The sequence below is a fragment of the Microcaecilia unicolor genome, chromosome 6 (genome assembly GCF_901765095.1).
Source record: "Microcaecilia unicolor chromosome 6, aMicUni1.1, whole genome shotgun sequence".
In the NCBI taxonomy this organism is placed as follows: Eukaryota; Metazoa; Chordata; class Amphibia; order Gymnophiona; family Siphonopidae; genus Microcaecilia; species Microcaecilia unicolor.
In genome coordinates this window covers 105,454,464-105,471,786 of record NC_044036.1, presented here as the reverse complement: position 1 = coordinate 105,471,786, position 17,323 = coordinate 105,454,464, and the positions used below count along the sequence as shown (strand labels likewise).

At 39.2% G+C, this 17,323-nt stretch overlaps 1 protein-coding gene across 1 annotated transcript in view; it reads right to left on the bottom strand.

Moving 5' to 3' along the window:
• VAV3 (vav guanine nucleotide exchange factor 3) overlaps window positions 1–17,323 on the bottom strand; it is a 594,162-nt gene that overhangs the window by 6,992 nt on the left and 569,847 nt on the right. Inside the window, 1 exon segment of the mRNA XM_030206250.1 lies at window positions 12–163. Within this exon segment, the coding sequence (XP_030062110.1) occupies window positions 12–163 (152 nt within the window).

The following is a 17,323-nucleotide window of genomic DNA, read 5'->3' as shown; positions in this document are numbered from 1 at the left end:
TTAAAACTTACCCTTCCATTTACTTCACCTCTCCACCAGCCATTTGGGCTCATCTTTGTGTAGATTTTCACCACATCCCCTTTCAACAAGGATAACTCTCTCATATCTCGTGCACAAAAATCATATCGTGCAATGGCAATTCCTAATACTTTAGGACTTAGCACTGAAAAAGAACAATTAAAAAAATCAGGGGTCATTCTCAGTAGACCAGACCACGTGAAATTCTAATATTATAATGACGCTGTGCCCTATATGTCTTGTGCAGTATTTCAAAATTGCACATAATGTAGGTGGATCTTATAGAGCATTTTCCACAGGTAAAGAATGTTTTACGGTCTTACAAATGCCACTTTTTAAGCAAATTGCATGTAGGAATTCCCAGAGGCATAGTTTGGATGGATTTCCAATGTATGTACATACATACACATTTACATTTATTTCAAAAAGGTACAAAGGCATTTAGGCTGCCTTTATAAAATGCCACAACAACAGTAGTATCAAAAAAGCTTAGGGTTCCTTTTACTAAGCTGCGGTACATGCTAGCGTGCGTTTGCCACAGCTTAAAATACTTTACAGCAGGACGTGCTCAGGCATCCTGAGATAAGTTCAAAATCTGAATGCGCTACCCCAACATTTAAAAAAAGATTTTTGTTGGAGGGGGCATGTCTGGGGCAGAGAGTAGGCATTCCTGCACACTAACTGGTTAGCACAGGATTACTGTGTGAGCTCTTACTGCCTACAAAACAGGGGTCGCTAAGTGCTCCCATGGTAATTCTTTTTAATGGCTGCACACTAATGGCAACATCAGCATATGACCATTAATAGAAAAAAAAATAGGAAACCTGCCATTTTCCAGCTGTGTTAAAATGAACTTAGAGAGTGCAGGAAAAAACTGTGTAAAGGCGAGCTAAGGCCACTTTTTACCACAGCTTAGTAAAAGGACCCCCCCCCCCCCTTAGTGAGGAAACACATCAACATCCACAAACAATGTCCCTACATCACATTTCACTATTTTGTTTTTTAATTTTACATTTATTGAAATTTTAAAATATTTACAAAGGAGGAAACCAAAGAATTAAAATTAAAAAAGAAAATGAAGATCATTTACATAAGAAAATTAGGAGTCTTTTTACTAAAGCTTAGTGCATGCTAATTAGCGTGTGCTAAATGGACTTCTTAGCATTTAGCACATGCTACTTATGCTAGTTCACACTAACCCCCCTGTTTGCAAAGCCACGCTAGTGGCTGCTGGTGCACTAATGATGAAACATTGCCGCATGGCTTAGTAAACGGGGGGGGGGGGGGGGGAGGGGGGTGAGTATTTATTTATGTTTAAAACTTCTAACCTGCTTACAACCTAAGCAGCTTCCATAAAAACATACATATTAAAAACCACTGCACAAACATAAAACAAAAACATTGTGCCTTATACTGTCACCATCATTATAATTCACCTTCAAACTACTGCCGTATATACTCTCCCTAAAAACAGTTCAACAAAACTGAACAATCTGGTAAAGAAGGCCTGTACAAAAATATTTACGTTTTTAACAATTTCGTAAATTGCAAAGCATTAGCAGTCAGTTGAATCTGACCAACTAACACATTCCACATAAGTGGTCCCGCTATTGAAAATGCTGAAGCTTTTGTCACAGCATAATGAGTAACAGTAACTAAATCCAGAGCTAATTGTTTAGTAAAATTAGATCGCAACATTCTGTCAGAAAAAGATAGCCTAATCACACACTTAAAATACTATGGAATCTTAGAATACAAAACTTGGTGAATAACAGACAAAACTTTATACTGCACACTAAATTTTACTGGCAACCAGTGAAAATCTTTCAATAAGGGTGTAATATGACCAAATTTTGAGACTACAACCACTAACTTCACTATACTGGGCCGGACCGAAGGTCCATCAAGATCAGTAACCTGCTTCCAACATTGGCCAATCCAGGTCACAAGTACCTGACAAGCTCTCAGAACAGTAAAACAGATTTTATGCTGCTTATCCTAGAAATAAGCAGTGGATTTTCCCAAGTCCATCATGATAATGGCTTATCGACTTTTCTTTTAGGAAATTATCCAAATCTTTTTTAAACCCTGCTAAGTTAACTGCTTTTACCACATTCTTTGGAAACGAATTCCAGAGTTTAATTACATGTTGAGTGAAGAAATATTTTCTCCAATTTGTTTGAAATTTACTACTTAGTAGCTTCATTGCATGCCCCCTAGTATTGTTGGAAAGAGTATGCAAGTGATTCATGTTTACCCGTTCCACTCCAGTCAGTATTTTACAGACCTCCATCATATCTCCCCTCTGCTGTCTCTTCTCCAAACTGTAGAGCCCTAGCCACTTTAGCCTTTCCTCATAGGGAAGCCATCCCATCCCCTTTATCATTTTCATTGCCCTTCTCTGTTCCTTTTCTAATACCGCTATGTCTTTTTTGAGATACGGTGACCAGAGTTCCACACAGTATTCAAGGTGTGATCGTACCATGGAGCAAAACAAAAGCATTAACACATTCTCATTTTTGTTTTCCATTCCTTTCCTAATAAGTCCTAAATTGTATTTGCTTTCTTAGCCGCTGCTGCACACTGAGTGCAGGGTTTCAACGTATCATCAACGATGACATCTAGATCCTTTTCCTGGGTGGTAACTCCTGATGGGGAATGTTGCATCACGTAGCTATAGCTTGGGTTTCTCTTTCCCACAAGCTTCGTAAAAAAAATTCCTTAATGAGCAACCCCCCCCCCCCCCCCCATTAGACCACAATATATAGAGGGGGTAGCGAAAAAAAAGTGGAGTTTTCAAAAAAAGAAGAAAAATTATACAATTAGTACTGGCTTAATGCAAAATACCTGCCTAATGCTAAGTTACAGACTCAACAATCGGTAGTGGTATAGCAATCTTTATACCAAGAAAAGACCACAATTGGTCTGGAACAAAAAAAAAGATATATAACTCCTAAGTAATAAATTAAGCATTTACATGGGTACCAAAGAAAGAATTTAGCCCCTAAGGACAAAGGCTCTTGGCTCATAAAAAGAAAAAATTTTTGTGACACTCTTGTATAGTACGGGATACATCAGGGTAAATCCATATGCCCTGGCTCATAAAAAGAGTATTGGATTTCTTAAAATAAAGCTGTATAAGCAGGTTAGATTCTTGTTCAAATACACAGCTAACCAACAATGTTAATCTTTCTTGAACCTCTTTTCTAGATGACTCTAAACTTGCTGATACATCCAGTGCTTTATTACTTTGCAGCTCTTGATTCCTTTATTTAGAAGAAAATACATTAGAAGTAGGTATATTTAAAACTTCCAAAAGATATTTTTTCCAAGTTTCCAGTGGGGGTTTGACCCAAAACTTTAGGAAAGTTTAATACGCATGTCTAAATGCCTGGAATAATTCTCCATCTGCTCCAGTTTTCTATGCAAAATAACCTTATCTTGAACAAGTGCATTTATAGATGATTTAACATCCTTGGTATCTTTCTCCAAGACTTCAATCCGCTATAAATTAATCTTTTTCTATACTTCCATGCTTATGCACCAGTTCTGAAACTGTTGTTACTAAGGAACTGAAATCAGTCGAACATTTAGTAATAGAAATCTGGCTCTTCAACCTGTACGTTAATGGAAGAAGTAACTAACATCTTAGTCTCATACACACACAAGGAGTGACACAGGCTGCCCATACTGCAGCAGGACATGTTTATCCACTCCTTCCCTAGCTGAGATCTCTCTGACCTCATGTGCAACTTTTTTTAAAATTAGTCACCTTATTTTCTAACTCCTCTAACTCTCTTACCTATCTATATGTTCCATCTTTGCTTATACCTTATCTCCATTACTCTGCTAAGATTTACCTGTTTTTCTCTACACTTTGCTTTGTAATCCTTTTATTATGTAAGCTGCATTGAACCTGCTATGAGTGGGAAGTGTGGGGTACAAATGTAACAAATAAATAAATACCTTAGGCTGTCTATTGTGTTGACATTGTAAGTTACCATACTTTGTATTGTTATTTGAATATTTTTACTGCTGTAATTGTCTATTGCTTATACTTGATTTATTCTTACTGTACACCACCTTGAGTGAATTCTTTCAAAAAGCAGTAAATAAATCCTAATAAATAAATAAACTGTACTTCATAAAGAAACTTCAGGCGTAGGACCAGATGTCAGTTGAGGCGTTGTCTCTCAATTTCTGGTCACACTCCCTGAAGCATTCAGAGTTATAGATGTTGTTCCACTTGGGCTGCCAGTTGTTGTTGCTGGTGCCTGTCTGACTCAGGACTCCCTGCTGATGAACTTACAAGGGCCTCTGCACTGGCTGGAATATTCTCGGTCTCCAATGAGTCTCCTAAGGCAAACTCTGCTGCCATCACACCTGGAGAATCCCTTCCCTGTGGAAACAGCTCATTCTGGGGAGTTGTAAGCTCACTTAGGCCGAGAAGCACTTCACTCCCAAGTGATTCTGAATCTCTTCCTTGAACAGCTGCAGCATGAGACAAGCCTGTGTTTGCACCAGAAGGCCTCTGAGTGAAGCTATCAAGCCGAGGTAGTGAGGAAACTGGAGTAGAAGAGGAAACTGCGGGGAAAGTTCGAGCCTTACTCCTCTTTTCGGCACCATAGCATAACCAGGAGAGAACCGGCACTTTCAGACACGCTCAGGGCTGCACCACCATCTTGACTCCACCCTCAACCATGCCAGACTACATTTCACTATATTAAAGTAGGTGGATCATAATGAGGTTTGAGTTGAACATTGGTCGCTCTACTTCCCCTGATGTGGGCTAAATTTTATAGTGGTGTCCTCTATAATTTTATTTCTTTGTCATTGATATATGACGTGTAAGAGTTATTGCTAAATGCATTTCTTGTGTTTTTTATTTTGTTGGGAAATGTACATTTCATAAAACACATTCAGGCCCCTCCCAAAACACACTCAGACCATGCCCTCTTGCCAGTTTTAGATACCCATATCCCAGCTTTATAAAATTGGGATTTAGACATCCATGCAATATGGATGTCTAAATGCTGGTTTCCAGAGGCCCTAATCCGAATAGAACTTCTAAAATAAGGGCCTTAGTCATTCAGAGTGATCTGCCTGTCTTGTGAGTGTGATCCCCTCCCAAGGGGTTGAAGAAGGCAGGATGCACCCAGAAACAAAAATTCATAATGTTATAGAACCATTTATCATCTTCAAGTGAACATCCAGTTGAGGGTTGGGACGGGGGCTGGTTGTAGGATATATTTCTTTTGAGAAAGGCATTCGTTTTCCATCTTCCCACTGTGGTTCACAACAGTGTGGCTAAGATTTGCACCTTTTTCTAAGCTGCAGCCTGCCAGTTCTATTTTATAGCATGCTTCCAAAATGAAAGCATGCACACCGAAACAATGATGAAAGCAATATAGGAATCAGAAAAACATGCAAAAATAAAATGAAAGATCACAGACAGCCACAATGTTCTGTGAAAGATGAGGAATACATCTGCCACAAAGCGTTCCAAGAGTGTTATGTTATCAAACATAAGGAAACAAAGACATTTTATAAGCAATATCAGCAGAATCATAAAATAATATAAAAGCAATATAAAGCAGTACCTGACCAGAAAGGAGTGGAAGAAGGGGGGACAAAGCTGCAGTCTGGAGGAGTTACAAAAGAAAACCCACACAACAAAGAGGGGGCTTAGAGAAAGAAAGACAAAAAAGAGACAAGCAAAATAACATATAAGTATTCAAACTGATTGTTACAGATATCAATGTGTTTAAATCAGTAGCAAAACGGAAACTCAGGGCCCTTATTAAGGATGCTTGAACGCGCTTGAGCATATGGTCTGGAATTAAGATTAGTTATTTAAAACATTTTCCATGATTTCAAGCATATTTTTAAAAATGCCAATCAAAATCAAGAAAAGAAAGGTGAGTCCAGCAGGAAAGAAATTCACTCCATCTGCCAGTGGATAAAATGAACCTTGCTGCTGTCAATGGTCATCACAGCATATGGCATTTTCTGCATTCTTACATGAGATAGTTTCAGGAAGGACTTTTTGCCATCCTTGTTTTAGGAATTTAGGAGTGCATATTCATCCGGAGGTGGTCTGCGAATGTTTGGCCACCGCTGGCATTCTACCAGATATTCAATGAGAATCCATGTCTAGGCACCAGAATTAAATATCCGGTTATGTGCGGGCAGTTATCACCTATCCAGTTATGTGCACTTAACCACCTGTAAAATCAGATAAAGAAAGGACTGAATTTTATGCAATCCAATTTGTCCGGTTAACTTTGTCATTTAAGTGCTGAATATTGGCACTTAACCACATAACTGCTGACTTCGCCCCGGACCACCCACAAAATTGCTGGCTATGGCTTTAGTGCTTAGTGTTGCCATTCAGGAGCACTAACTGGTTAAGTGCCACTAAACAGCAGCAGATAGCCCTACACAAGTGATGTATCTGAGAAGGAGTCTTAAATCACTTTGAATACCGAGTCCTTACATCCTCATGCATTTGGCATTTGTGGTGTAACTTTTTCCATTTGAAAATAAGCACTCGTGGCAACAAAACACATCAGGAGACTGAGTCAAAGTCAAACTGGAATAAAATTTTTCACGAAAAACATGTCATTTAGCAGCTCTCTATAAGCCCAGAGGCAACACAGAAAAATAAAATGTAATGACAGATAACTACCAAAAGGCCCACCTAGTCTGCCCATTTCCCTTACTGACTGCAGTAACATCCAGCTTCATCTATGCTTCTCTATGGCCATGGACCTATTCTGCATGTAGATCCATGGGAGTGCCAAGGGCCCCCCCCCCCCCCCCCAAATCTCACCAGACCCTGCCTGCTGCAAGAGTGCATGCCTCATTCAGATTTGTGAGACCAGTTTTAAGAGCAGCAGCTGCATCATCTACTTCTTGCGTGTTACACCCAGAATACCTCTATCAGCAATGGTTGCTAGGGGAGGCCATGGTCTGCATGTACTTTGTATTTTCAATATAATAAGTAGGGCACCACACAATCAGTACAGAAGAAAGTGTTGACATGAGACATATTTAAGGGGCAATTCTATAAAGCTGGCGCAATGCATGTGTCCATAAGTTACAGAATAGAACTTGCATGTAATTAGCACCACTAATTGGCAATTACTCATGTAAGTGCTAGGCGCTATTCTGTAGCATATGCGCCTTTGCTTAGGGGGAAATTCTATATACGGTGCTTAGATTTGCATGCCAAAAATCTAGGTGCGTTCTAAAACTCCACATGTAACTTAATTGGCTCAGCAAGCCAATCAGCGTTTTTAACAGCACTTAACAAGCAATAATGAGCACTAATTGACAAGAATTGCAAGTTAGGCACACAATTCCGTAAGTGTTCCTGTTCCTCCACTCTAATCCCTTGAATACTAGACAGTTGTCTTCTTTTTACTGCTAGAGGGTCCAAAGACTCTGTAATTTCACTCTGAATAATTTGCAACCTGAGCTCTTCCTTCACCTTTCTCACTTTGCTAACAAAATAATCAGCTAATAACACCACTGTGGGACCTTCAAATGATTCTACCTTCTTAACTTTAGCATATAAAAGGCTATTTACCACCTGGAGTAAGTCTTTAAGTAGTGTTTTGTTCTTCACTGTCTTTTTTTGTTTTAATATATTTTGTGCTACTCTCATTTCTCTTTCACAGCTTCCAAAAGTTCACATGCTCCAATCAGCACACGTACTTGTATGCGTATATTCCGCCATGCAAATTTTATAACAACCATTTTCATATATATTTTCATCTAAGCTTTAATTTAATAGGCAATACTGGATTGTTCTATATATTTATTTTGCAAGAGTCAGTGCAGGTATGTTAAAAGCATATAGTCTATGCTCAATGCAAACACCAACATTATAAGCAATGGGGGGGGGGGGGGGGGGAGATTTCTGCACATTAATGTTAATACAAATTCATGTGGTTCATTGTTTTCTGCTTGCAATGTAACACCAATCCCATATATCTGCTCTGGCCCATCTCTCTTCCTTTTTTGATCCAAAAATTCTAAATTAAACAAAACAACAACAGAACTGCGCAGTGTTGTGGGTGTCCCTGAAGCAAAAATGCACATGCCTATGCACGTTCACATCTCCCTCACTGCTCACAACACGCTCCATTATCTCTCCCCTCCACACTTCTCTCCATACTGCAATTGTCATTGCTCCTGCTCACCATATGCCATCTGGGTAATTTCCCTTTGAAAATTAGCTACAGGTTCCATGGATACAAAAGTATCCGTGCACCTTGCATCTGCTATTTCTGTAGATTGGCTGTGCACTTGACAATATGAATGTACATTTGAAAATCAAAGTTTTGCACACATCTTCCTTTATTCAATCAATCTCCATTATATCTAGTCACTTTAGTGAAAGCATTCTGAGGGTGCTGTTCCCCCTCCCCCCCCCCAGGTGATCTAGCTGGGCAACTAGAGTTACATTCTTTGAAAATGGTCCTTCAAATGATCAGTCTAAGGTCAGGCAGAGGATCATCAGTACACTGAAGTCCTGAACTCATGTCCCAAGACTTTCGAGTAATAAGTCACATATCTTCCCATATTTGGTATATATCATTCAGTGTAAAAAATGCAACGAAGGATGCTATATTGGAGAAACAGGCCAGATGCTTAAGACAAAATTCAATTTACATAGACATCACATGAACAATACTGGTGCCAGTAGGGCTCCCACCTCTGTTGGTCAGCATTTTACAGGACCAGGACACTGTACCAGTGACTTCACAGTGAGAATCCTGAAAGGTAACTTTAAAACCATACAAGAACGTAAGACCTTTGAAGTCAGAATGATTGAATATTTTAACACCAACAGAAAGGACTTAACAAGGATCTGGGGTTCCTAGCCCATTATAAACCATAAAGCTGTATTTCTCTGTTGATCACCCTCCCCTCACCGATTCACACCTATTCTGTTAGAATATCAATGATATGCTTTGATGTCCCCATGCATACCTCCTACCCACCCCATCCTCCCACCCTGTCAGACTGTCATAGTAATGCTTAAATGTTTTCACTTATATATACTGTCAGCTAGCACATTTGCTTATTTCCGATCTGACGACGAAGGGCAACCTTCGAAAGCTAATCAAGAAATGTATTAAGTTATGTCCAATAAAAAAGGTATCATCTTATTTTCTTTTCCATGTTTTATTTTGTTTGATTTCTATTGATAACCTTAAGAGTGGACTAACACGGCTACCACACTCCTTCCCATATTTGAAAGCAGGGTTTTGCTTCAGTTAACAAGTGAATAGTTCCAACTCTTTCAGGGTAATTTTATAATGGATATGGGTATGTTAAACAGCATTTTATGTGCTCAAATGAAATTTTTGTGGGTTCATGTACATACAAAGTAGTTGCATTGAAACATGGCAGCTACTTTTTACAATATCCCCTGGATTCTATATAGGTTGCCCAAAGGTTGGTCATAGATCCAAGAATCATACGCAAACTAATAAATGAGCCATTAACAATCAATAATTGATATTAACTTGCACTCATTTGGGGTTATGTGTAGATCTGCCTTACTCTCTAATTCCTAGTGGAGAAGTAGCCAAGTGGTTAGAGCACCAGTCTTGACAATCCAGAGGTGCCCAGTTCAAATCCCACTGCTTCTCTTTATGATCTTGGGCAAGTCACTTAAGCCGCCATTGCCTCAGGAACAAACTAAGGGCCTCTATTACTGATATGTAGGGTGCACTAAACGTTAGAGATGTCCATATATTCCTATGGATGTCTCTAACGTTTTGCATGCCCTAAATATTAGCACGCGCTAACAATGCTAGCATGCCTTAGTAAAAGAGGCCCTTAGATTGTCAGCCCAAAGGGACAGAGAAATACTCAATGTTCCTGAATGTAACTCACCTTGAGCTACTACTGAAAAAGGTGTGAGCAAAAATAAATAAAATGTGCCCCTAAATTTTATAAGACGCAACTCAAAAGGGAGTGCGGCTATTAGAAGGCATGGATGGGTTAGAGGCATTCCCAGAAATTAGGCAAATGTTATAGAATAGGATCATTTATGTGCCCAAATGCCATTAGTTGTGCATCGAAAATAATCAATGCAAAAATTGCATTTTCACAAAAACGGAGAGACACTTAAGAGAGTAAAAAATGATGTATGGAGCGTGTTAATGTTAGTGAGCCGCTTTGCGGCCTGACTCACTAAGATCAGCTGGGCTGTGGGAACAACCCATACTGAACTCTCGGTGTACCCCTTCACTAATTATCTTCTACCAATTAAAAGTTTCAAAGTAACATTTTGGTGTATGCCCTAACAAACCTGTTGAGTTTATTGTGGGATTGACTCTTTTTAGCAGATTAGTTGTGCACCAGCATTTACACCAGGTTTCAGTAGGTGTAAGAGCCACACAGAGGGCCCCTTACAGAATACTGCCTTAGCGCAAATCTTCCTGGCACCTAACTTTGGGTATCATTTACTGAATTCCGCCCTATGCATAGACATTCCCAGGGGTAGAGAACAGGCAGAGCCAAGGCAGAATTGGCACTTTTCTCTCTCTCTCTCTTTTAATTATTTATTTATTGATTTCTAACAAATTTTCACCAAGTTCAATACTTGAATTGGCACTTTCTAACCAGCACATGCATACAATTACACTTGCCTTGGAGCAGATCATTCTTACATAAAAGGCACATAGGCACATGATATCTTCATAAAATAGGCACATGTACCTTTCCTATCTAGACTCTCTGCTATGAAATTTTCCTCCATGTGTATGGATCTAATTGGATGCATAAACACATATGTGTATATGTCTGGACATTTGTCACAGCTTCTAAGAAATTATATAAATACATCAGAAGAAACTCTCCAAAATAAACGTGATACTGGTCTGCAACATTTTGCTTATTTCATTTTGTATGTAAGCTTAAAATAAAAGTTCCTCTTGCAAGTCTGGCATTCAATCACTTCATCATGTTATGCCCTATTAAACTTTACAAGGTATTTTCAAAACGAAACACCACTCACAATTAATAATTTAAGAATGCCTTGTAGCAATCATCACATACGATGGTGATAGCTAACATAACACTTTAAATATAGAATGGATTCCTCTTGTCTTCACACCTGAAATCCTTGTTTAATATATAGATAGGATATAAATTATTTTCCTATTATTTCCTGGGCATATCACTAGGCATCACATTACATTAAAACTTAAACTAGAACTACTGTAAGAATTACTGCACCATGAGATATGATACCTTATAGCAAAAGAAGAAAATGACAGATATCACATTACTGAAACTGTTTACGTCTACATCACACATGCTTAAGATGAAAGTAGGGACAGTTATGACATAGGTATGAAAGGTACTGCAAACCCTGAGTGGTAGTATTTCAGAAGATTCGGCATTACAAGTATGCAGTAAGGAGAAACCACACCTACCTGACAATGTGCAGCTCTGTCACGCGTTTCGAACAATGCTGAGTTAAAACCCTCACCCTCACTAATCTTAGCATTATCAGAGCTCATGAGATTGGCTTCTGAGAGTGGGAAATAGACTACACTTGCTCACTTGATAATTGCACCACTTCAAATGGTGTCAGCTTCCAATTTTCATGCATGATTGCTAACATTGGTCCATGTAATCCCTGAAGCAGCAGTTCAGCGAAACACTAGCCACCGTCAGTGGGACCGAGTCTTCAGTGAAAACAAATGTTATGTTTCTATTTCTAATTCATTGTATAGAGCTGAGTGTGAATTATTTTTTTTATGCCTATGAAATAATTGCCCATAAAGCCTCCCTAAAATTTATTGCTGGAGGTGGGGCTCTGAGGCTCCATTTTAGTGTTTAATTTTCACTTTAGCTGTGGTATTGAGCATAATCAATGTGGGTAAATTAATAAGCCCTGTCTAGCTTGCTTTCTGATGACATTGAGAGAGTTTTCTTAATAGATAGTTCATTATTCTTTCTCTTCCTCTTTAGGGCTCTGTTTACTAAGGTGCGCCAGCATTTTTAGCGTGTGCACAAAATTAGCACATGCTGTATAGGCGCCCATAGGAATATTGTGGGCGCCTACACAGCGCACGCTAAAAGCACTAACGCGTCTCTACCGTGGCTTAGTAAACAGGGCCCTTAGTCTTTATGAATACACACCATCATATTTAGCTGTGCTGCCTATTCCACATGCTCAAGTTAAATTTCTTAGATCATATCCTGGTTATCTCTCCATCTGTCAAGGCTAGATGGGATTCAACCGAAGAAAGTGTTTTGGGGAGTTTTTTTTGGTTGGCCTCAGTATTATGGATAAACTACCTTTATCTTAAAACGAAAAAGCTTCCTATAAGAAATTTAGAGCTCGCTGAAAAACATCTTCTTACACAGGCATTATTTAACCTCAATCCTGAGGATCTGCTGTAAAACCAAGGGAGTAAATGGTGGTGAAGTGTTGTGTGGTTGTTTTATTATTCTGTTTTTACATAAAATGATGTTGTTGTGTGATTGGTCTGGAAGTATGTTATTAAGGGGCCCTTTTCCTAAGATGCGTAGGCACCTACGTGCGTCCTACATTCGTCAATTTTGAGCTACCGCCCAGCTACCATGTGGCCCAGGTAGTAATTTCATTTTTTATGCACATCCACAAAGTGCGCTGGAAAATATATTTTATTACCTTAAGTGTGGTGCTAACTGGGCAGTAATCGACACTGTACTTATGTAGACCATTACCGCCCAGTTAACGCGTGAGACCTTACCACCAGGTCAATGGGTGGCAGTAAGGTCTCAGGCCCAAAATGGATGCGTACCTATTTTTATTTTGTTGCACGTCTATTTATGGCCAATAAAAAAGACCTTTTTTGCAGGTGTGCTGAAAAATGGACCTGTGTGCGTCCAATACCCCTAATTTTGGTTTGGGTGTATGGATCTTTATCTTTTATTTTATAAAGGTTGTGCTCCTTTCTGACTTTATTTTAAATTAAACCATAAGAATTCATGATAAATGTAGGAATTTTCTGTCATCTTGTAAACTCATAAGCTGTCTTCTCCAGACTCTATCCCTTTTATACTTGCATGCACTCTGCCTTGATAGAATTTTTTTTTTTCTTTGGGCGGTTAATCAAGTACAATAAACCTGAACCAGATGTGAGCACTTGGAAAAGGAATCCATGTAGCTTCAGAAGCTCATGTATGATAACATCTTTGAATTATTCTTGTGTGATTCGAATACCCTTATAAAAGTTATCCAAATTAATTTACAGGAAAGGTTAAGGGAAGAGTATACTGTGCATCACATGTAGCAATCATTAGAAAAAAAAAGCTTCAAGATACCAGCCCTTGGAAAGAGGCTTTTTACTATAAAATATCAATTCATACAGCATGTCTTGCATATACTAGAGATCAATTCTAGATGGATTAATGCCTTCTAGTGCAGGCTACACAGTAATTTTATTCTCGCTGTTGAGATCTGTAGTCATTTATTTCTGTTTTGCATTTCAATGCATCATTATCTGGTAGTCACTGTGAGCACCTGTCAACAGGAGATTGCACACAATTAGTATTTCAAATGAACAGTACTAGGTAATAATTGGAATTTCCAGACCACCATGATCGTAATGTCATCTTTGGTAGACTTTATACAAATAATTGAAAACATTCATTTGAAAATGAAATAAGATGTGTGAATTTGGAAAATTTGCACATTAAAAGGGATGTGAATACATCCAAAATGCAGTAGGAGAGAAACCAATTAAACACAATACATGTCTAATGGGTTGAATTATGAGTCCACAATTAATTATAAATTAGATAGTTGCTTAGAAAGTGCAATGAAGAGAAAATACCTCAGAATTTTTGTTGCTCTTAGCTATAACTACTTTGATAGCTCACCAAGCTACGAATGTTAATCATAATTCAGAAAAACTCCACAAAAAACTGTATGCAAATCAGTGAAGTTATAGCTAAGGGTAATAGAAACTCTGAGGTCTTTTCTCTTCATTGGACTTTCTAAGTAAATATCTACTGGTCAATATTCAGTTGGCCACTTTTTTTTTTAATGCTGACTGCCGTGATCAGCATTAGGCCCCAATATTCAATGCCAGGACATGTCTAGGCACAGCACTGAATATTTGGGTCTGACTGGCCAAGAATTTGCTGCTGGGATTTATGTGGGTCTCAGCTGATATTCAGTTAGAACCCACATAAGACATTTATGTGGGTCCTGAATGCATATCAGCCAGCAGCTACATAACTTCTGGGTACTGGCTTGTAGAACTACAAGATCTCCATTCTTTCCTGGACACTCCCCTCTCTGCAACCGCCAAGCCCTCACCCTCCACCATGAGCAACCCTTCCCGGACCCACTCACAACAATACAATGCTTATAAATTATAACAGTGGTTCCCAATCCCACGCCAGATTTCCACAAAATAAATATACATGAGATAAATATGCATACAATCCTAGCTCATAAATATATGTTGCAAACATCCTGAAATCTGACCTGCTTGGAGTCCCACAGGTCAGTTTTGGGAACCGCTGCATTGTGACAGACATCACCCTGAGACACTTTATGAACAGAAGTTCTTGTCTTAAAGAAATCATGAAAATCCAACTGGCTGGGGACCCCTGAATGATCTGTTCAGCAATCTTGCAGTCATATTTTTCTATGTGACCTTTTGTGATCACAACTCTTTCTCTTCTTGAATTCTGTGGTTTTGAAAACTCATGTGTTAACAATTTATTTCTGCATTAACTGAATGGGAAGCTTCTGGAAATACCCCCAACCTCTAACATAGAATTTTTGCAGTTTCCATGCATTCATTTTGGCAATTACCTTACAGTAACTGCAAAACCTTACCACAATTTAGTAAATAGGCTCCCTAGTCTCAAGAGGTATTTATACTGCCAATCATAGTCCCAAAAAAAGAATATGTACATCCTCTCCAGATGGTAATTTTGTATAATCAAACACTGCTACCTATATATTGCAATCATACTCACAACAGTGTTCTCTCTGCATTCATTTCATGCCTGTTATTTGCCCTGGAGACAAAAAAGTTGGAGTATCTCTGTTTGTTGCTGTGGACATGAGAGTTGTGCTTACCCTGGTCCAGCCAATAAGACAAATGGGAGGACTGAACTGATACTGTCTCAGTGTTATTGCGTCAATGTTGTATTGCAGGTATAGGAAGCTATGATGTGTTTTATGCTGAATTATTAACAACACTTGACACAGGAATATTATATGTTCTAGAATTAAGAAAATGACCTAAGCTGTGGGATATAAATGTCATTTGAAGAGATACAAGAACTCAACTCTGCACCAAGTAATTAAGACCACCCCCAACTACAAAAAAATATGGAGATGACCTTAAGATAACAAGAGAGCTCCTTTTCAAAGGAATGAGACAAACTTTTTTTGAACAAAAAAAAAAGGATGTGAGTGTGTTTACTGAATGGCCAGTCTCTCTGCATGTTTACAGACAACAGCTCATGAGCATAGAGCACAGTCTATCTCCAGGTCAGGTAATGATCTAGACCAGTGCTTCTCAACCCACTGGAGGCACAGCTAACTAGCTCACTTTCAAGATTCTCACAATGAAGATGTATGGGATAAAATTGCATATGGTGGGTCTGGATATAAAAATCTATCCCATGAACCTTCATTGTGATAATCCTGAAAGCCTGACTGGCTAAGTGTGCATCCAGGAGAGGGTTGAGAAGCACTGATCTAGACATTTCTGGATATTTCATCTGACTCAGCCACCTGACCCACAAACAAATGTGACCTGCTTGAGCCAACCAGGAATGGGCTTAGCTCTTCATATTTTCCTCCATCTCAGGACTAGGGAAAACTGGTCTCACATCTTTTTGCTAAGTGATTGGTTTATGACGCAACATGAGATCTGTGTCACTGATTCTCTATAAGAGGCTAAAAAATAAAAAAAGAAACAGGATAAATACAACAGAACTCTTCCTTTTCTGTTGTTCTGTTTCTCTTCACCTTCAGAAAAAGCAAAATTCACCTATTTCTGTTTCTCTTCCTCCCCGCAAGCAATAAAACTCTTTTTTAACCTCTATTTCTACAAGAAGGATAGAGCAATCTCCTGGGACTGGAGAGACGTAAAGCATACTGACCTTCAGAAGACATCAAGGTGAAACATAGAAACATGACGGCAGATAAGTTTCCTATGGCCCATCCAGTCTACCCATCTTCAGTAACCACTAACTCCTCCTTTTCCTAAGAGATACCACATGTCTGTCCCACGCCTTCTTAAACACTGCCATAGTCTTCGTCTCCACGACTTCCACCAGGAGGTTATTCCACGCATCCACCACCTTTTCTGTGAGAGTATTTCCTCAGATTCGTCATAAGCCTATTTTCTCTTAACTTCATCTTATGCCCTCTCATTCCAGAGGTTTCCTTCATTTGAAAAAGGCTCACCTCATGTACATTAATGCCACAGAGGTATTTAAATGTCTCTATCATATCCCCTCTCTCTCGCCTCTCTTCCAGCGAATACATGTTGAGGTTCATGAGCCTGTCCCTATATGTTTTATGACCGAGACTGCTGATCAATTTTGTAGCCGCCCTCTGGACTAACTCCATCCTGTTTATATCTTTCAGTAAGTGTGGTCTCCAGAATTCCACACAGTATTCTAAATGGGGCCTCACCAGAGACTTATACAAGGGCAGTATACCTCTTTTTTCCTGCTGATCATCTCTCTCCTAATGCACCCGAGCATCCTTCTGGCTTTGAGCATCGCCTTTTCTACCTTTTTGGCCACCTTAAGGTCATCAGACACAATCACCCCCAAGTCCCACTCTTCACCCCCATACTGTACCTTTCCCTCGGGTTTTTGTGACTGGTGCATGACCTTGCATTTCTTAGCATTAAATCTTAGTTGCCTATTTTCAGACCATTCTTCAAGCTTCACGAGATCCTTTCTCATGTTATCCACACCCTCCGGGGTGTCCACTCTATTACACAGTTTGCTATCATCCGCAAAGAGACAAACCTTACCAGACAACCTTTCTGTAATATCACTCACAAAGATGTTAAAAAGAGCCGGCCCAAGGATCAACCCCTACGATACATCACTTGTAACATCCTTTTCTTCAGAGCAAGTTCCATTTACCACTACCCTCTGTCTCCTTCCGTTTAACCAGTTTTTAACCGAGTCAGTCACTTTAGGTCCCATACCGAGGACACTCAATTTATTTATCAGTCGCCTGTGTGGAACGGTGTCAAAGGCTTTGCTAAAATCTAAGTACACCACATCTAGCTCCCCT